This window comes from Corvus moneduloides, chromosome 14 (assembly GCF_009650955.1).
Source record: "Corvus moneduloides isolate bCorMon1 chromosome 14, bCorMon1.pri, whole genome shotgun sequence".
NCBI classification, from domain to species: Eukaryota; Metazoa; Chordata; class Aves; order Passeriformes; family Corvidae; genus Corvus; species Corvus moneduloides.
The window spans coordinates 19688004-19707538 of NC_045489.1; the positions used below are offsets into that span (position 1 = coordinate 19688004).

Sequence of the window (19535 nt, forward strand, 5' to 3'; positions counted from 1 at the left end):
AGCACCAGGAATCCCGAGGGAGATGCGTGGCAAATGACAAAGTGTCCCAGGCCAGGTTGGACAGGGCTTGGAGCAGCCTGGGATAGCTGCTTGTGTCCCTTGTGTCCCTTGTGTCCATGGCAGGGGGAGAACGAGATGAGATTTGAGGTCCTTTCCAACCCCAAACAATCGGGGATTCAACAAGATGAGATTTGAGGTCCTTTCCAACCCCAAACAATCTGGGATTCTGGGATTTAACAGTTATTTTCTGCTTTGGTTCAGGGCCCAGTTGCTGTCACCCAGACATCCCTAAATCCAGTGTTAGCTCTGGCAGGAATATGGGGACTCCAGGATGGCTCTGGAGCAGGTTGTCCAGCTGGGCACCACAACTCAGCCCCTCTCAGGTGTTAAATCCCATCTGTTTTGTGGAGCAGCTGAAGATCTGGCCCAGGATTTTGAAAGAGACGGTGTTTCTTTGTTGCTGACAGAGCTGATTATCCGGTGATTTTGCAGAAATAACCCCAGGCTGTTGTTGGGAAAGGGAGGAGCAGCAGGAAGAGTGCAACGAGGTGAGTGTGACATGAACCCTCTGTGGCAGTGCCTGCAGAAGCTGTGCCCTCAACCCTGCCAAGATCACGGGGCTGGGCTTGAACTGAAGATCACCCAATTAAGCAGGACTTTATTCCTGCCTTTTCCTCCACCTCATACTCCATCCCAAGCCACAGGCAGACTTTGAGTCTTCAGGAGAAAGAACCCAGGAGGAGAATCACAGAACCATAGAACTGCTTAGGTTGGAAAAGACCTCCAAGATCATCGATTCTGATGTTCCCATCCCCCCAGAGCCCTCCATTCCTGGCATTTCCATAAGTTGGAAGTGGCCAAGGGACATTCCTGCCCATGTCCCAGGGCTTCTGCTGGGCTGGTTTGGCCCCAGCCATGGTTGGGAAGCCGCCCTTCCCCTCGGAAGCGTTGTGCCCACCCCGAGTCAGGCGCACCCACTCCACCAACACGTCCCGGGCGATGGCACTGAGTCAGTTCCTGTCCCTATGGCACCGCTCTATTCTCGAGGAGTGAGCTGGCTTTTTCCTGCCACTGGAAAATACACTTCTTTTACATCCTTTTTAAATTTTTTTTCCATTGACACGGATGTCTAGACTCCACAAAGGGCAGAAGGAAGGTGGGACAGCCCTTCTTCCCGGGTTGTTTCCAACCCCAGTGGGATTGGAGAGTTGGCTGGTTCACAAAGAGCCCCATTCATGAGGTTGTTTTGTCTCCCAGGGTGACCTTTCAGGCCTGAAGATCTCCGAGACATTGACAATGCAACCAAAATTGGTTCCACAGAAGTCTCCTGTGGTTTTCCTCCTCCTGTGGTGGAGGTCTGAGGACCCCACACCCCCTTGTGTCCCTCTAATCTGGAACAGGGAATGGAGCAGCTCCTTCCTGTTCAGCAGCACCAGAGGGGCTCAGTGAGAGTCTCCCTTGAGGAGGCCTGGACAACCTTTTTTGACCCCAACCTCCACTTTTAGTGATGAAAATACTCTCCTTGATACCCCAAAATAGATTTGATCTGTGATTTTTCAGCAAATGTACCCAAATATTCAAATGTTTATCTCAGCCCTTTCTGACTGAAGTGTTTTGGATTTGCCACTTAAAACAGCAAATTTTTCCTCTCTCCACTTCTCTTCAAAATTGTTTTGCTTTCCCTTAAATGCTGGGAAACTCAACACTGTGGAAATAGAAATATTTTTTGCCTTGATTTAAGTGAAAGATCCCATTTAAATCTCCTTTTCCTCTCTGGCTTGCTGGTACTCGGGAGAGCTGTGCGAGGGTAAAATCAAGTCTGAAATGAAACCTCTCCTTGTCTCACTTCGGCAAAGTGAGAAATGCTTCCCCCAGCGTCCTGAGGCTGGAACCAACATTTCCTGTGAGTAAAAACCAAAAAAATATGGAGACAAAGAGGAAAAATGGATCCAGATGAAGCATCAAGTGAAGAACACCATTTTTTGAGCCTCTTTTAATTTGTGCCGCACTAAAAAAATCATTATTTGCAGAGGGCAGCAGCACCTCTCGTATGTTTAAGCCAGGGCAGTTTTCCCTCACCACAAGGCTTTGTGATGTCTCAGTACCTCTCCAAATTCCCACTTCTTACCACATTCCCTCGGATTTTGGTGTTTATGGGGTTTTTTTTTAGTGATTAAGGGGTAAAATTCAGCCCTGGCGTTATTGAGCTGGTGTGAGGCGTTATCTTCTCCCTCCCTCCTCTTCCCCACCCTGCAAGTGTCACAATTTGAGTCCCTCTTAAGATCCTGCTTGGATCCTGCGTGGCCAGGAACCTCAACATCCAGCAGGTGTTGCCCCACAAGGTTTTGTCACAATTGCACAGCCCGGGGTGAGATCTGTTTGTTGAAAATATTTTATTGTTTTCTAAAAACCAGTATGAATAAACTCCAAGGAGATAGGGGAAGTAGACCAGCAAAACTGTTGAACACGCTGAATTCTCCGGAATTTTCTCTGCAGGAAGAGAGGCAGCTCTGTGAGGCCAAGCTGAGAAGACCCCACTTTGCCAGAATTCGGGGAGGTTGAGCTCCTCCAACTGCACCACTTTTATCCTTAAATTCCAGCACAACTTCAGGTGAAATCAATGAATTGGTTTCAGCTGGAGTTTGATCAGCACCTTGCACCTGAGTCAGGTAAGAATAAGATCAGCAGTTTTTGGAGGCGGAACAAGCCATAACTGCAGTGTTTGCCAAGGAAAACACCTCACAAAGGTTTGAGACTCCTTCCCAACTCCTCCTGGTCAGCAGCCACCACTCCACACTGCCCGTCCTTCCCAAAAAGTCCATGTCCTCCCATTCCTACACTCCAGGAGCCATCCCACCATGTCCCAGTGATGCCAGCAAGGTCATAGGTGAGCAGGTCTCCAGCTCCTTCCCTGTCTTTCAGGAGTTTGCAGGGAAGCTGGGCCCCTGGAGAAGACAAATGACTGCCTGGAGTGGCTGGAATTCCTTCCTCTGATCCTACGGAATTTGCACTCTGGAGGAAACGTGCCGTGAGATGGGAAGAGTTGGGCTGTAAGGCAAGAGACCAGCTCCTGGCATGCTCAAACACACGGAGATTGCTCTCCTGAAATTCATAACATGGGAAGGGAGGGTCTTCCCTAAAGCTTCAGCACCTCTAAGGATAAATTATTGGAGTCATCCAAACGGGAATTCCGCCCTGACTCTGAGCGTGAAATACAGAAATGGCATCTCAGGCCATGGCATTTCTTTGGAGAGCTGGGTTCTCCCAACAGAGGAAGGACCTCCCAGGTGGGGTCAAAAATGGGTGACCTCCATTCTGAGGAAAACACAGCAGGAGACGCCCCCAGCTCCCGAGCCCACACTTTGCCAAGTCCATTGGATCCACCAGCACAGCACCTGGACACATCTCCCCTCCTCCTCTCCCACGGGACATGGGTCAGCGGTGGCCTTGGCAGTGCCGGGGGGACAGCTGGACTCCAGGATTTGAAAGGTCTTTTCCCACCTAAATGATTCTGTGGGATTCAAGTTTCATGCAGTGTTTTTCCCCCACCACATAATTCTGCACCACTCCACTCCACGCCCCAAATCCAAGGAATTCCCTCCCGGTGACGGGGATAAAGCTCTGTAGCTCTGGGGCCAGCCTGTCGCCGAAGGAACGCTTGCTTTGGTTGTGACCGATCTCCAGGGAAAGCTGGCAGTGTCCCTAAGGGAAAATTTTCCTGCTGGCTGCCTGTGGTTTGTAGGGCAGCGCCGCACTGGGATGTCTGAGCAGCGTCCATAGAAAGACGAATGAATCAGCCCTGCAGCTGGGAAGCCTCTCCCATTCCCCAATTTGGCCGAGAAGGCGTTTTCCAGCAGACAACGTCCCGGCGCGCACGGAGCTGCCGGAGTCAGAAGCGGGTGTGGCGCTCGCAGCCGGAATCGGGAGCGGGATCCGGCCCCGGCTCCGCCAGGGCAGCTCTGCCCACCCCGTTGTGCACAGCAGGGCCACCACTCTGGAGTTCTTCCCGGCCTTTTGTGGGGCAAGTGCCACTGGTAGGGACCACCAGGTGTTTCTTCTGCACCTGCTCCAGGATCTGCAGCACCTGGAATGAGTAAACACAGCTGGGAGTGGGTTAGGAATTAGGGGAGAGCACTGATTTCTTCTCCAGCTGTTGAAATAATCAAATAATCATAAGATAATGGGTTGGAAGGGAGCTTTAAAGGTCCCCTACAGGCAGGGACACCTTCCACAAGATCTTCTCTTTCGAGTCTCTGGCTCAGTTTTGGGATGACACAAATCATTTCTGCACTCAGAGGTCTCTGGGATGGGTGAACATGGAGAGCCTGCCCCACAGAGGTCCATGACCTTGGATCTCAGAGCCCTTTCCATGGATGAATCAGCCCCACCTTGCCCAGTCCCCAGCTCCACAGAGGTGCTCCGGAGCAGGATCAGGACAGAAACGGGGAGCTCTGCTCTTGTTCCTCACACCACTCTGGGATAACTCCTCGTGCTATCACAGACTTCTCTGCTTCCTTATTGAATTAGGAACCCCCAGGTTGAAACTCATTCGATGGAGAAAGGGAATGGAAATTAAATCCAGCTGAATTTCACCTGAGACTTGGGGATGATGCCGACTCGGAAGAATCCAATGTTGCCACTGTCGATCTTGGTGCAGTCCACCACGGTGGAGGCAATGTTCTCTGGAGAAGGGCCACCACAAAGAACTGCATCCACCTAAAAGCAGCAGATTTGCACACCAAATTCCCCTTGGAAAATGAGAGTTTCCCCTCTCAACACAGCAAATGATTCTCATCAAAGGCAATGCTGCTCCTTCCTGCCCCACTGCAGCGACACCAGCGCTGGATTTGGAAGGAATGAACTTCAGAGGACAGGGAGAGCTCTGTGGGGTGCAGGTCAGGGGTGCAGCACAGACAGGTTTACAGCAGCTGAGCAGCTCTGGAAAAGTCCCATCCACAAAGAAAATGTGTATGAATTTCTGCTTTCTGAGGAGTTAGAGGGGAAAGATTTGCACCAGCTCTTGTTTAAAGCTGCCCTCGCATAAAGCTGCCATGAAGATACAGAGTGTAAAACCCTGAGAATTCAGTCATGAAACCGTGGAATCGTGGAATCATCCTGAGCTGGAAGGATCCACAAGGACCATCAATCCGACCCCTGGCCCTGCACAGACACCCCAACAATTCCACCCTTCCAAACTCTCCTGGAGCTCTGGCAGCCTCGGGGCCGTGCCCATTCCCTGGGGAGCCTGGGCAGTGCCCAGCACCCTCTGGGGGAAGAACCTTTCCTGCTCTCCAACCTAAATCAATGTAAGGCAATGAAAGGCCGTGACCATGGCACTTCCATGAAAGCTCTAAAAACCAGGAATATTTTGGAGCTTGGCACCAGCTTTTGCCCAGCTCCAGCTTCAGATGGGAATCCCTGAGTTCTCACAGCCCAATTCCAGCTGGAGCCTTGGCACATTCCGACACCAGGATTTGATTGCTGTAAGCAAGAAGGAACTTTTTATTGCTCCCATCCTCCCGTGTTGGAATATGAACCGACTCACTTTGCCAAGCCATAACCACACTGTGTAAAGCAGGAGAGGTTTGGTTTCCCACCAAGTTCCGCGCTTTAAAATTTTCCTTCTCTTTGGTAACAGCATGAGGAGCGTCCATGAGATTTCTTAAATTAGAGGCTTTCCCAGGTTCCTGATACCATCTACTGATTTGCCTTCTGGGAACAAAGTGGTTCCATTTTTCCATCCCCACACCTCGTGGTTACCTTATCTCCCAGCTTGGCATACACTTGGTTGTGGTGGGTCGTGTCGGCCTCTCCCGTCGGGTTGGCTGACGTGACCACAATGGGGCCAACCTGGTGACAGAAGAACGGGAATCAAAGCCCTGAGCAGGATTTTGGGGATAAAACAGGTGACTTGAGCTCTGAACTTCGTCTGTGACTCTGAAGAGAGCTCCGTGGGGCTCACCCAGGTGAGGCACCTACTTTGCAAGCTACTACAGTCCCACCAAGCTGCGTTTGAGTGACCAGCACTGACAAATTCGGGTTTAGTGATGATGGCCATGAAATGACATCTTGTTTTCCAGCAACAGCACTTGCCAAAGACCTACAATGTCTGTCCTAGAACACTCAGGGTGTCACAGTTTCTCTGGCCACTTCCTGCACCTTCTGAAGCTAGTCCAGCCTCAGAGGAGCCTGTGCTTCCAACAGTGTTCTACGTTGGAAATGAAACTGTGTCTGTTAATGGGATTTTCCTGGTTTCCTGACCTGGTGGTTGCTCCTTTTTCCCTCTTTGCTACCATAATATCCCTCCCAGCTGCCTGCAGACTTCCCTGTTCTCACAGAAGGGGACTGGTCACCAGGGCTGAGGTGCTCTGACTCACCAGGTCGATGAGGTGTGTGGTGACAGAGCAGTCGGGGATGCGGATGGCCACACTCTGAGGGGTTCCAACGTATTTGGCGGAGTCCTTCATTCCCAGGAAATCCACCCATTCACCTGCACCAAGCAGAGTCACACAGCACTTAGAGATGTCCATCAGTCCAAACACGATGATCTTACCAGGAATATCCCCGTGGAACACGTGGTGTTGCAGGAGTTCACAGTTTTAGGAATTTCGAACCCAGAGCTCTCCAAAGACCTTGGAATTAACAGCATTTCCTCACCTCTGGGAATGACCAAGCTAATGGGAGATGGCCAGGCAGCCTCCATGAAGTCCCAGAGGAGGGGAGTGAACAAATGCCTGGCAGGTTCCAGTTGCTTTAGGCTGGAAATCCAGAGGGACATGGGGCGATCCTGAGCCTGGCGCTTGGACCTGGAAAAGAGGGAAGAAAAGATGAGGCTGGAAGTAAGAAGGCGGTTTAATTTCCAGGAAAGGAAACTCTTGGTGAGGTGTAGAGCTAAGACAAGGTGTGCAGGCTCTGCCCCAGGTCACCAGTCTGGAGTAAAAGGAGGACTGTTCAACAACTGACTGGGTGGGAAGGGACATTAATGACTATTCCCAATCAGGAACGGAATCAGTCTATTCCAAATCAAGGCTTTAACTTCTCGTGTAATGGTGGGTAAAAATCCGAGTGGCCCAGGTTCTGAGGAAACCCCACCAACACGAGGGGTAGCAGCTCGCAGCAAGAGTCTGCTCTCACCAGAGGGGCTTTGCTGTGACAACATGGACCTGCAAGCAAGAACAATAACCCCCCACCCCACCTGCCACTGGTTTGGGTTTCTTGTGGTGTCCAAGTCACCCGGCTCCATCAGCCTTCGGTATCCCAGAACACAACCACAGCTCAATTCCCTCCTTTCCTCACCTGGATCTTCTCCCCACCTTGCTGCTCCCACCGAGGCTGAGCTGCCTTGCTCTCAGCAGGTGCTGTAGCCGGCACTCAGTACCAGCTCTGAGTTCTAGAATGTTCCTGAGGCCAGCCCAGGTGCCAGGACTCACCGGTGAGCCTTCTCCACGGCGTCAGGCCGGTTGCAGGCGGCCACCAGCACGTACACGGTGTCCGTGGGGATGCCACAGGTCCCGCCGTTCCTCAGGATATCTGTTGGCATGGGAACAGGGCACGAGCCCGTGAGTGACAGGTGAGGGCTGTAATTCCCATGGCAGAGCTGTCACAGCCAATTTGGGGCTCTCCTCTCCTTTTCCCATTTTCCCAGCTTTCCTCCAAGGGGACATCTGGCATTTAGGGGGGTTCTGGGCCACAGGTGGAGAGAGCAAAGACCAAGCATCGGCTCTGCTTTCTCTGTACAAAGCTCTGGGTGGCAGCCCCAGCTTGGAGGATTCCTGGATCTCAGACTGGATGAGGACACAAGGAAACGGTGCAGGAGACACAGCAGGGAATTCTCTGCTTCACTCAGCTCCTGACCCCGTGACTTGGCCCACTTCACCAAAATGTCACCATGTTATCCTGGTTTCCTCATCAAGGCCAGGTTGGATGGGGCTTGGAGCAACCTGGTCTAGTGGAAGGTGTCCCTGCCCACAGAACAAGATGGGTTTTAAGGTCCTTTCCCACCCAAACCATTCTGTGATCCTCTGATTGGGATAACGTCCTTTTAAGAGTGTTCTGCTACAAAACCTCCCAGAATTTCCCCTCCATCCCCACGTCCTGCCTTCTGTTTTTCCCTTACCTGCAATTCTCTTGACTGAGGAAGCTTTCCTGGCAGGCAGGTGAAGGCACTTGGTCGCTCCTGCCCCGACACCGCTGAGCTGCACCACGGGCCCCCCCATGGGCAAGCAGCAGCCCTCAAAGGTACTGCTGGAAAGGGCAGCCAGGAAGCAGTAAAAGCTGACCAGCCCAAAGATGAGGGTGGCAGCGATGTCGTATCCAGTGGGAAGAGCGTGGATGGCATCCAGCAGGAAGCTGACAGCGATGAGCATGAACGTGAGGGAGTAGAAGAACCAGGCCATGTTTAAGAAGAGCGAGCAGAAGACAACGAAGCTGTTGAAGAGCATGAAGGCAGCGATGCCCACGGCTGCGTGGAAGCTTCTGGTGGTGCCACAGAGGCCACCATACCTTGTAAGGCCCCAGATGATCCACATGACAGCGTAGAGGATGAAGGCGCTGCTCTCCAGGGTTTTACCCTGGGCAAAGGCCACGGAGCCGCCAAGAAGCTTCAGGATCCCACCAGCTACCACCACCCATGGAATGACAACGGTGGCAAGGGGAGCCTGGGGATCTCCTGGGGTTGTTAGAGCAAAAGAAGCCAGGACACTGCAGGCATAGGCAAGGACTTCTGCATCTGCATACTTGGAATAGCCCAGGTAGGGAGCGTGAAGGTCCGGCCCTTCCCGGAGCTTCAGGAGGCTGCTGCGAGCAAGGAGGGCCCTCACAGCGCCCTTCCCTGTGGGGATCTTGGCCCTCGCCCTCACATTGTACAGGTGAATCAGAGCCACCAAGGCTGAGGCCACAAAAATGGCCACTGCCACGCCTTGGGGGCCACCTGCAAAAAAGCCCCTGGGGCTGCAAGCCAAGGCAATGCAGTAGGTGACAAAAACCAGCAAGTACAGGCCATCCACAGGGCTCTGAAAGGAGAGAAAAAGAGCCAAGACAGCGAAAAGAATGGAGAAAACCACCAGGAACAGGGTAGGGAAAGATGGCTCCTCTGGCTGCCAGGTGGGGTACAGGAGGCAGTAACCTGCAGCGAACTGGAGGATGGAAGTGAAGCCAAAGGCTGTGGCCGTGAGAACGTCCATTGCACGGTAGGACAACACACAGATGCCAATCTGGTAGGTGCCAGCTGCCCACAGCCAGGGCACGTGGCCCAGGAAGAGTCTGTGGGTGACCCCCAGGAGCCTGCAGCAGAAGACACTGGCTGACAGCATGTTCAGGAGCAGCCCGGGGGCTACAAAGGGATTGGTGCCACCAGCCCTGCCCCGGCTCTGCTCCTGGGCCTTTTTCTTGGCGAGATCCGTGCCAGGGAGGGCAACTTTCCCTTTGGTCAGGAGGTAGAGGATCCTCCCCAGAGCAAAGTAGCCTCCGACCAAGCAGACAACGAGGTGCCCGCAAGCCACGGCCGAGGGGCCGAGCGAGGAGCTGTAGTGCAGGGCCACCTCGTGGGCACTGGCCAGGGACACGGCGGCAGCCAGCAGGGCCAGGACGGGCTCTCCGCAGAGGAAGCCCACCACGGCCACCAGGAGCAGTGCCAGGGTGAAGGTGGCCAGGCCTGGCAGCAGGGCATCGCGGGAATCCCCCGGCTCGGCCAGCGCTCCCTGCCCTGCCAGGACGAGGATCACTCCATAGCCACACCAGAACGCAGAGAGGGTCAGGCACAGGGACACCAGCAGGGAGGCATTCCTGAGGCTTCTCCGGATCCCTGGGGAGCAAATGGAGACAGGGCTGTGATTTCAGACAGTGGGATGTGGGAAGCGGGAGTCAGGAAAGTGGGAAGCAGGATCATTATGGAGCCAGGATCAGCACAGGTCCTGCCTGATGATGGATTCATCCTGGAGAAAACCACACTCTGCAGCTACCTGGAAGGAGGTTGTAGTGAGGGGTCAGGCTCTTCTCCCAGGGAACAAGCAACAGGACAAGAGGAAATGGCCTCAAGTTGTGCCAGGGGAGGTTTAGATTGAATATCAGGGGAAAATTCTTCATGGAAAGAGTTGTCCAGCCCTGGCACAGCTGCCCAGGGCAGTGGCAGAGTTCCCATCCCTGGAAGTGTTCAGAAACCACATGGATGTGGCACTGGAGGACATGGCTTAGTAGTGACCATGGTGGCAGCGCTGGCTGATGGTTGGACTTGAGGATCTTTAAGGTCTTTTCCAGCCTGAACACTGCTGTGATTTGGTGATTCTGGGATTTGATGTTCTCATTGCTACGAGTTATAAAGGATAAATAATTCAACATTCATTCTAGGAAGTGTGGATTTTGCTCTAGGCAGTGATTGTTTTCTCTCAGATAAGCAGTCATTGTCTCTTGGCATTTACCCACAGGCATTTCCACCATGGATGCTGGAAGCACTCTCAGAAAGCCTGGGAGAGAAATCGTGTACTCAGTGTGTTAAAACTCCGAGATCCTGGTAGAGCATTTGTTTGAAACAAACGTTGATTTCTTTTCTTGCCTACAGAGGAAAAATTTGCTGTGCCATGGAATGGGTTGGGAGGACCTCAAAGCCCATCCAGTGCCACCCCTGCCACGGGCAGGGGCACCTTCCACCGTCCAGGCTGCTCCCAGCCCCAATGTCCAGCCTGGCCTTGGGCACTTCCAGGGATCCAGGGGCAGCCCCAGCTGCTCTGGACAGCACATTCCTCTGGGAGAAGGGATGAGTGGTCCAGCGAGGCTGCCGTGGTCTGTATCCCGTTGGCAAAGCAGACCTGGACGTGCAAAGCTGTGGGAGGGAGGCCTTGGGCCTGGCCAGCCCCAGATCTTACCTGCATAGGCCAGAAGAGCCGACAAAATCAGCAGCAGGACGCCGAGAGCGGTGCTGGGGATCAGAGGGGCGGCTCTGCAGGAGCTGTAGAAGTGCACGGCCAGCAAGAGAGATCCTGTGGGACACGGAGGGGGGAAGCACAAAGAGCTGGTAAACTCGGCCCAAAACCCAGGAGAGAATCAGCATGAACAGAGCAGGGGATAGAGGAAAAATAACAGTGCAAGATCTGCAAACAGGAAAGCCTAAGGGGCTTGTGGAGTGGAACTCGGTTTGTGCCCAGAGTCTTGCTTCTTTCTGGGTGCCTGGTTTGAAAAAACGTGGAGTTAATCATCTGAGGTTGCCCAGAGAGGTTGGGGATGCCCCATCTCACCAAGGTCAGGTTGGACGGGGCTTGGAGCAGCCAGCTCGAGGGGAAGGTGGGATCATCTTTAAGGTCCCCTCCAACACAAACCCTTCTGGGATTGTGTGGAAGAGTTTGGAAGTGCTCCCCTGTTGCCAGAAAAAGGTAAAAATCCACAGCTCCAGCTACACAAAAGGCAGACAGACACACACACCCTGCAGATGATCCCTCCAGCCCTGTGCCGACGGAAAACCGGCCGAAAAATCCGGGAAGACGGAACACAGAGAAGGAGCAAGTGAAAGGGAGTGAACACAGAAATCAGAGTGGCGGGGAGAAGGGCTGGAAAAGGAAAGGGCAGGAAACCGCATCCAAATCGAGATGATTTACTACAGTGACTGTGAAAAAGTTTGGATTTGCTTCCCACCCAGCGTGGAACGAGTACAGAACTTCAGGCCAGCCCTTGGAAGCCAACACAAATATTTTGTTGGCTCCTGAAGCCGGCGCAGGGATCTCTGGATCGAAAAGATTTACCCGCGCAAAGAAGGCTGCGGATAAACAGCGCTTTAGCCCCCCTGGAAAAGGGGGGTGTCCCGGAAAGCTCTTGCCAAGCCCGTGTCCCGTGCCAGGAGGGATCCCTACCTGCGGAAATGCCCAGGAGCCCGATGCAGGAATGCAGTGACTCAGCCCCGCTGCCGCCCATCCCTGCGCGCTGGAGCCCCGGCCAGGGCTGCACTGCTGCCGCTCCTTCCTCCCATGCTCTTTATAACCAAACCATCGCCGCTGCCGCCGGTCCTCCCTGCTCTCCACCCCTTTTCCCTACAAACCTCTTCTGTTCCCGCTGCTCGCAGCATGCGGGAGGAAATGCAAATGAAGCTCTGGCTGCAGTAAATTCGGGGCTGTGAGTCAGCGTGGGCTGCTGGTAGCTCCCTCCAGGGGCCTCTTAATTTTACTGTTGATTAACCCTTGTTAAAAAAGACACTTGAAAAAATAAGGCTGAGGGTTTATTGCTGTTAGTGCCTTTTTTGCTGCTGCCAGTGAGGAAATCACACTGGTTAAAACGAAGGTTTTTGCAAGCATCCACCTTGCTGGAGCAAACAAGCGCTCTGCAAGCCCAGCAGCTCCTTCGGGACCAGTTGTTTCTCCTCACACTGGCCACGGGCCTGCTGTTTGTCCCTGTCACAGCTCTGAATGCCTGGCACCAGCCCCCTGAGCTGGGCAAACCCAGGGCAGACTCAGTGCCATTCCCTTCAAGGTGGCTTCTGTCCGTCTGTCACTCCACATCCAGCTCAGCCCGCACAGAGGAGCCTTGCTGCCTTTCCAGGTCAGGAGAGAGTGTCAGACACTGCCAGGGTTGTATCCCAAAGGGGACATGAAGGAGCTGGGACAGCTTCCTGCTGCTTCCCACGGGAAACCTGTGGTCAGGGCATAAAGGTGTTTATGGGTGGAGGGGAGGCTGCAGAAGGCAGTGGGCACCGGCCTTGGGATCATGCTGGGCCATGGGTCAGGTGGGAGCTGTCAGAGAACTGCTCCGAGAGCTGACAGAGCTTTGATCCCCCTGTTGTTGTGTTTGTGGTGAAGGACCAGCGTAGGGACGGTTCCCATGAGGGACCCAGCTCCAGTTAAAGCAATTCCCACTCTCCTGACCAGATAAAAGGTGCAGAACAGTGAGCAGAGCTTTGCCCTGACATTGCTGGGCTGGCCAGGGATGGCTCTGCAGAGCTCCTGATGTTCCCCTCAGCAGATCCTGCTCTGTGCTCCCCCATAAATCCTGTTCCACAGCCAGGGCTGGAGGACAGGAAAGCTGCTGGGAATGGGGCTTGGAGCTGCACTGGCTGGAGCTCCAAGTCAGGCCTGTGGGGTCATCCAAGATGTGTTGGAGCTGTGACAGCATCCAGAACAGCCCCAGAGCTGTCAAAGGACCCTGCTCCTCTGGCTCCCCGAGCCAGCTGCAGCACGATGGCAGCTGGATCCAGCTGGATCCCTGCCACTGCTCCCAAACTTTCCTGTTACCTTTAACTGTGCTCACCCTTCAGGAAGAGGGTCCCTTCCCTGCCCTCCTCGCTAGAACCTTGGTGCAGGTTACAGATGTGTGCAGACACGGCCCCCCAGGCTGGAACAACCCAGCTGAGAAATGTCTTTTATCATTCATCTCTTCAGGGCAGAGAGTCCTTTAGGGCTCCCGTGCCTATGCAGACAGATGCTTTTCCAGGGGGAGGAAACAAGCCTGGCTGGTCCAGTTGCACCAATTATCCCAGGAAGGGGAACCAGCCCAGCCAGTTTACGACAGGCAGCGGTAACTGATGTGGTTGGCAGCAGGCAGGCTGTGGAAATCCTCAGCCTCTGGCTACTTTGTCCCATCGCTGACAGGACTGGTCCCGGAGCAGCTGCAGGAAGGAGAAATTACCTGCCCAGGTTGCAACATCACCCAACTGTTTTTGAATGCAAGAGGAAATAATACAGCCCTAAAGCATAGCTAGGGTTCCTTAGATAGCGAAACAAACAGCAGGAGAAAAGCTTTGGGTGTTTTTCATGCATATCTCAGTTTAATTCCTGTTCTGGGCAGTGAAAATAACTGAGGGGCACAGCCTGGGTTGGATTAGTGGGACTGCAAAGCCTCTCACGTGTTTCTTGTTCCTGCTTGTCCAGGTAGCAGCTGGGTGCCTGAAATCCCTCGTTTGGGGAGAAACATGCCATAAATGAAGTCACAAGCACCAGCAGCAGTGAGCCTCCTCCTCAGGCCTGCCCTGACCAACCACCCTGCCAAGCCACGAGTCCATTACCCACAGGATGTGCTTCATGGCTCTCCCAAAAATGACAGAGCCCCAAGGAGCATGTCTTATAAATAACCCCTGAAAAACACCCCTCGGCCATGTTGTGGGAGTTTTCTGTTCTCTCAGCCTCCACCAAGGCCGGGCTGAAACAGAGGGGTACAGGATCATCTCCGTGTGAGCAGAGCCGGGGTGGGAGGAACGAGCTCCGGACACTGAGTCCGGCTGCCAGGGGCTCCTCCAGAGCTCAGGGCTCCACCAGCTCCTGGCACCACTTCCCTGGAATTAAATAAATGGAGAGGTGGTGCTGTTGATGAGGAATGCCCTTATGCCAGACACCAAGAAATGTTTGGGCGCTTTCGCAGGCATAGGGTGGGGTTGTTGGGGTGCCCTGTGCAGGGCCAGGAGTTGGACTTTGTGGATCCTTGTGGGTCCCTTCCAACTGCATGACTTTATTAATTTCTAAACTCAGGGTGCAAACGACTACAGCAAAGTGTGAAATATCCACTTTTGGGAGATGGGATCTGAGGGAAGGAACACTCAGGATCAGAAAGGGAAGTGTTGGTGTTAAAAGTCCAAAGCAGCCTGTGCAGTGCAGGGTTTAAAGCAGGGGGAATGCACTGGCTGGAATCCTGGCTCCGGGCAGGCTCCCTTCAACACCATCTCCTGTGCAAAGGTTTCGGTGCTTTAGCCTGAGCTAGAATGGAAAATCAACAGCTGAGGAGGGAAAACACAGCTGCTCTGTTGGGCAGAGCACGTCAGCTGGGGCTGCTCTGGAGACAACGTGCTGGGAAGGAGATCTGTAAGGGAGCAGCCAGTTGAGGAAACAAATAATATTTACACGCCCTGCCTGTGGAACTGGAAATAAAACCTCCTTGCCAGCAAGAAACCCCAGCCCAAGCCTGCCGGCCCCACCTGCTCCTGGGGGAGGGCTGCGGCTATAAAGGGCTGCAGGCGGCGAGCGGAGCTCACAGCGGCGCGGGGCTCTCCGGGGAGCCCCGCTGCTCCCGGGACACCATGGCCAAGCGGGTGGCCGTGGTGCTGGCTGGCTGCGGGGTGTTCGATGGCAGCGAGGTCCACGAGGCTTCGGCCGTGCTGGTGCACCTGAGCCGGGAGGGGGCACAGGTAAGAGGATCCCGCTCCGGCGCCTTGTGCCGGCTCTGCTCCGCAGCCTCTCCCCTCCTCGTTTCTGAGACAAACTCCTCGAGAGCCAAGCAGCGATGCCTGGAGTGTTGGGGATGGTGTGGGGAAATCCCTGCTCAGCTGGGCTGTTGGATTGGCGTGGGGCTCTGCATCCAAACTCTCCAAGAGACTTTCCTGAATGCTTTTTTCTCTCCGCTTTTGCCTTCTCGCTCCTGCTGTTTCTGTTTAAAAGACAGCTTGGGCTGTTTGAAATTCATCTTTTCAAAACCTCAGAGGGTAGGAGTGAAAATAGAATCGGAGAATCCCAGAACGGTTTGGGTTGGGAAGGACTTTAAAGCTCCTCCACTCCACCCCTGCCACGGGCAGGGACACTTTCCACTATCCCAGGGTGCTCCAAGCCCCGTCCAGCCTGGCCTTGGGCACTGCCAGGGATGAGAGAACAGAAAGGGGTTCGTGAGTTGAACTTGAGGAGGGGTAAAAAAGGTGCAGCTGCCCGGAGAGTCAGGAGAGCCGCTCAGCGAGACTGGGAAAGGAAGGAGGGAAACCCCTGGAATATCACACTCAGCTGTGAAGCACCCGCGTGTCTGGGTCGGATCCGTTCCCCTGGCAGTGGGAATTGCTCTGTGGATCACAGAGGCCCAGGGGTGACCCGCATGTGCCAGCCCGCCCAGTTCCAAACCATTCCAGCCCTGCCCTCTCTGTCGGGCTCCGGGATGAGCCTTGTCCGGAGGTTTTCTCCACTGGGCTTAATTTTGCCTCTTCCTCTCCCGGAGCTGCTGCAGCCGCGTCCCTCCTGCCGTGTCCCAGTCCAGCAGGCTCGGAGCCCATCCCGCTCTCATCCCTGGAGCGGCAGGGGCCTCTAGTGGAGGAACCTCGGGCGTCGTCCCAATCCCTCCTTTTCCAAGCAAACAGGGCAGCACGGAACGGGATATTTCAGCTGGAAGGGGGGAGAGCTCAGCACCTCCCTCTCCACAGGAAGCTGCCACCAGGTTGCCCTTCAGCCTCCTTGTCTCCCACGTAGATAATTCCGGAGCCCTCGGCTGCTCTCACGGGACATTCCTTCCTGCCCCGTCCCCCTCCTCGGGACACCTCGGTGTTCCTGAGATCCCTCTTCAATCGTGGGGCCCAGAACTGCACAGGTGGCACAGTCCCAAAATCTCACCCTCCCCTCATAATTTCCGCACGTGAGCTTGAAAGTGCTGAAGGAAGGGGAAGCGTTTTCCAGAGAAAAACCACTCTGGCTTTGGGAAAACAGGAGGTGGGGAGAGGAAAGCCCAAGTCCTGTCCCTGTGGGACAGCAGCTCTCTGGGTGGTCACCTGGCAAGAGGGATTGGTTGAGATATGGATGGAATCTTCAGACCCCAAACAAGCTGTTCCTGGGCACAGACTACCAAAGGTTTCCTTCCCTCCCTCCCAGCTCTTTCCGAAGAAAGCCCCTCAGCATTCCCACTCACTCCCTGTGCCCTTGCCACGTTTGTCCATCATTCCTGAAGGATAACAGCCCTATCCCCTCCCTCCAGGCAGAGGTTTATGCTCCCAACATCCCCCAGATGCACGTGGTGGACCACGCGAAGGGGCAGCCGACGCCGGAGCAGCGCAATGTCCTGGTGGAAAGCGCCAGGATAGCCAGAGGCAACATCAAGGACCTGGCTACGCTGGATGTCAAGGGGCTGGATGCCCTCATCATTCCAGGTAGGATGTGTGGGGTCTGCCTGTCCACAGCTTAGATATTCCATAAGTCTGGAATGAGAGGGACTGGCTGGAAGCAGGGCTCAGGAGCAGAGCTGTGTTCCGTCCCTGCTGGCACTGCCACGCCAGTTTGGAGTTAGATGAGGATGTGGCAAAGCCAAGCTGATCCCAGGAGGACAGGACTGCAAACCGAGTTGTCTAGAGCTGTGTTTTCACTGGATGGAAAACCATCCCTCCCCTCAGCAGCACCCTTCCTCCTCACCGGGAGAGCCCAGGGCTCAGGAGTGGAAAGCTTGGCCGCTGGGGTGTTCCAGTGGGGATGGACGAGGCCTGGAGTGAGGATTGAGGCAAAGGAAAATGTGTCTGTGTTCCACAATAACCCAGGAGAGAGCTGTGGGTGGAGCACAGCTCCCACTGGAGCATCGAGGCCGTGCTGCTTCCGTTCGCTGGGGAAGCAAGGGAGGGGCTTGGATGTCTCAGCTCCCAAAGGTTCAGGATCTCAGGTTTTAGTTCTTTTATTGACCCTGGACAAATGCTGCCATCCATCCAACCCACCTTGACATTCCACCCGGCAAAAATCCCGCCCTGGGTATAATCTCCAGCCTAAACTGCTTCTCTTTCCTCAGGTGGCTTCGGGGTGGCAAAAAACCTGAGCACTTGGGCCACCCAGGGCAAGAACTGCAGCATCTCCAAGGAGGTGGAGGACGTCCTGCGGGCCTTCCACGCTGCCCACAAACCCATCGGGCTGTGCTGCATCTCCCCAGTGCTGGCAGCCAAAATCTTCCCAGGCTGCGAGGTGACCGTGGGGCACGACACGGAGTGTGAGCAGTGAGTGACCCGGGGCTTGATGGCAATCCCACCAGGGCCCCCCAAAGTCCCCAGCAGCCTGGCCAGGGGTCCTGGCCTGCTGTTGGCTGAACATTAGCTCTGAGAACTCGGCTCTGCTGCCTCCAGTGAGGCCTTCAGGAACTCTGGCCCCTTTGGGGACTTAGCAGGGAAAAGCAGAAGCTCTGGAAGCCTCATTTAATCCTTTCTCAGCAGAGCAGAAGGAATGGTCCAACACCAGATCTGTTTGCATTTTTGTGACTTGTTTCCACAGCTCTGATGGCTTCAGATAAGACACTTTATTTTAAACTAATTTAAATGGAATTTATTATTTTGAGTTAAATATTTGCCTCCCTGATGCCTCACTGACCCAGGGTAGGAAGAACCTTTGCTGACTCCAAGTTAAGCAGATCCAAGGCAGGAGCAGGGTGGCTGCACAAGGCTCGGGGTGTTAAGAGAGGAAGGGAGTGAAACTCTTCCATCCTCCAGGGAAGCTGTGGCTGGATCCTCCCAAGGGCAGGCCAGGGAATGTGATGGCTTTTGCTAGGAAGGAGTTTTATCACCAACTTGTAGGAAGTTGGTGAAAAATCCCCACCCCAAACCTAAATCTAATTGTTGTCCAGGGAAGCTGTGGCTGCCTCTGGATCTCTGGCAGTGTCCAAGGCCAGGTTGGACAGGGGTTGGGCCAACCTGGGATAGTGGAAGGTGGTGGAATGGGATGAGCTTTAAGGTCTCTTTTCACCCAAACCATCCTGGGATTCTATAAACAGGAACACTGGAGTGGGCAGAATTGGGTAGAAGAACACCGGTAGTGGAACTTCAGGTTTTATTTTGGCTTTACTTCAGATTTTTAACTCATTTGAGCAGGATGTTTTCCTGTTGTATAGTCCTGGAGAAACTCCTTGGGCAGGAAAAGATTGGGCTCCTACTGAGCAGATTTTGTGCAGTGACCACAGACTCTGCACTCTGGGCTCTCACCAAACCACTGTGTGTGGGACACGTTCCCCACTGCAGGTTTTTATTCCCTGCTCCCTTGCAGGTGGCCCTATGCCAAGACTGCTGAGGCCATGAAGGAGCTGGGCTGCAGACACGTGAACAGCCAGGTCACCGAGGTCCACGTGGACGCCAGGAACCGGCTGGTGACCACCAGCGCCTTCATGTGCAACGCCCCCATCCACGACATCCACGACGGCGTCGGGAAAATGGTCCGAGAAGTGCTCCAGCTGGCCTGAAGGGCCCAAGGGCATCCAGCTCCCCTTGCATGGATAACGCCCTTCTCCTTTCACACAGCAGCAGGAAAATGGCACTCAGCAGCTCTGCCCCCAGACCTCTGCTGGCTGCTGAGGAGGGGCAATCCTGGAGCTGTTGTGTTCTGCCAAGGACACGTCACAAACTGGAGGGAGCTGGGCTGGGAGCTGGCATGGAATCGTGGAATGGTTTGGGTTGGGAGGGACCTTAAAGCTCATCCAGTTCCAATCTCTGCCCACGGGCAGGGACACCTCCCACTGTCCCAGGCTGCTCCCAGCCCCAATGTCCAGCCTGGCCTTGGGCACTGCCAGGGATCCAGGGGCAGCCCCAGCTGCTCTGGGCACCCTGTGCCAGGGCCTGCCCACCCTCCCAGGGAAGGAATTCCATCCCAATATCCCATCCAGCCCTGCCCTCCCTCAGCTTTAGGCCAGGCAGGAGCCAGGGCTCAGATTCAGCTGCTCCCCACGCCCCTCCCTCCGAGCACTGAATTGTGGCCAGAGGAAGGAACCCAGTTCTGCTACCAAATAAAACCTGATGCTTCTGCTGGATCCTGAATTGTGCTTCTGTCTCTGCCTTTCCCTCCGGGTCAGCTGGGAAAATGACACAGGAGGAAACCCCCAGCACCAACCCCCCCTGTTTTGCTGGGATCTGTCAGGACCCAGAC

General features: G+C 54.5%; 2 protein-coding genes across 2 annotated transcripts; one reads left to right on the forward strand and one right to left on the reverse strand.

The window, feature by feature from the left end:
- Positions 1 to 2374: 2374 nt before the first annotated feature.
- LOC116451059 lies at positions 2375 to 12073 on the reverse strand. Its single transcript, XM_032124186.1, has 9 exons — positions 11838 to 12073; positions 10860 to 10973; positions 8117 to 9802; positions 7431 to 7530; positions 6658 to 6806; positions 6378 to 6490; positions 5761 to 5850; positions 4594 to 4716; positions 2375 to 4084 (listed from the first exon to the last, which is right to left on the reverse strand). Exons 1-9 carry the CDS (start codon positions 11896 to 11898, stop codon positions 3890 to 3892), a joined length of 2631 nt encoding a protein of 876 aa, XP_031980077.1. The 5' UTR covers positions 11899 to 12073; the 3' UTR covers positions 2375 to 3889.
- A 2843-nt stretch (positions 12074 to 14916) lies between these two features.
- On the forward strand, positions 14917 to 19077 carry LOC116451060 (glutamine amidotransferase-like class 1 domain-containing protein 3A, mitochondrial). The gene is made up of 4 exons (XM_032124187.1): positions 14917 to 15091; positions 16630 to 16801; positions 17425 to 17626; positions 18663 to 19077. The coding sequence occupies exons 1-4, from the start codon at positions 14984 to 14986 to the stop codon at positions 18853 to 18855; spliced, it is 675 nt and encodes a 224-aa protein (XP_031980078.1). The 5' UTR covers positions 14917 to 14983; the 3' UTR covers positions 18856 to 19077.
- Positions 19078 to 19535: the final 458 nt, after the last annotated feature.

Bases quoted from the DNA above. Each gene is read 5' to 3' on its own strand.
- LOC116451059 (XM_032124186.1), bottom strand. From the start codon at position 11,898: ATGGGCGGCAGCGGGGCTGAGTCACTGCATTCCTGCATCGGGCTCCTG. The intron at 10,974-11,837 runs GTAGGGATCCCT...CGTGTCCCACAG, and splicing joins GCTCCTGGGCATTTCCGCAG to GATCTCTCTTGCTGGCCGTG. The intron at 4,717-5,760 runs GTAACCACGAGG...TGCTGCTTTTAG, and splicing joins ATGCCAAGCTGGGAGATAAG to GTGGATGCAGTTCTTTGTGG.
- LOC116451060 (XM_032124187.1), top strand. From the start codon at position 14,984: ATGGCCAAGCGGGTGGCCGTGGTGCTGGCTGGCTGCGGGGTGTTCGAT. The intron at 16,802-17,424 runs GTAGGATGTGTG...CTCTTTCCTCAG, and splicing joins GGATGCCCTCATCATTCCAG to GTGGCTTCGGGGTGGCAAAA. The intron at 17,627-18,662 runs GTGAGTGACCCG...GCTCCCTTGCAG, and splicing joins CACGACACGGAGTGTGAGCA to GTGGCCCTATGCCAAGACTG.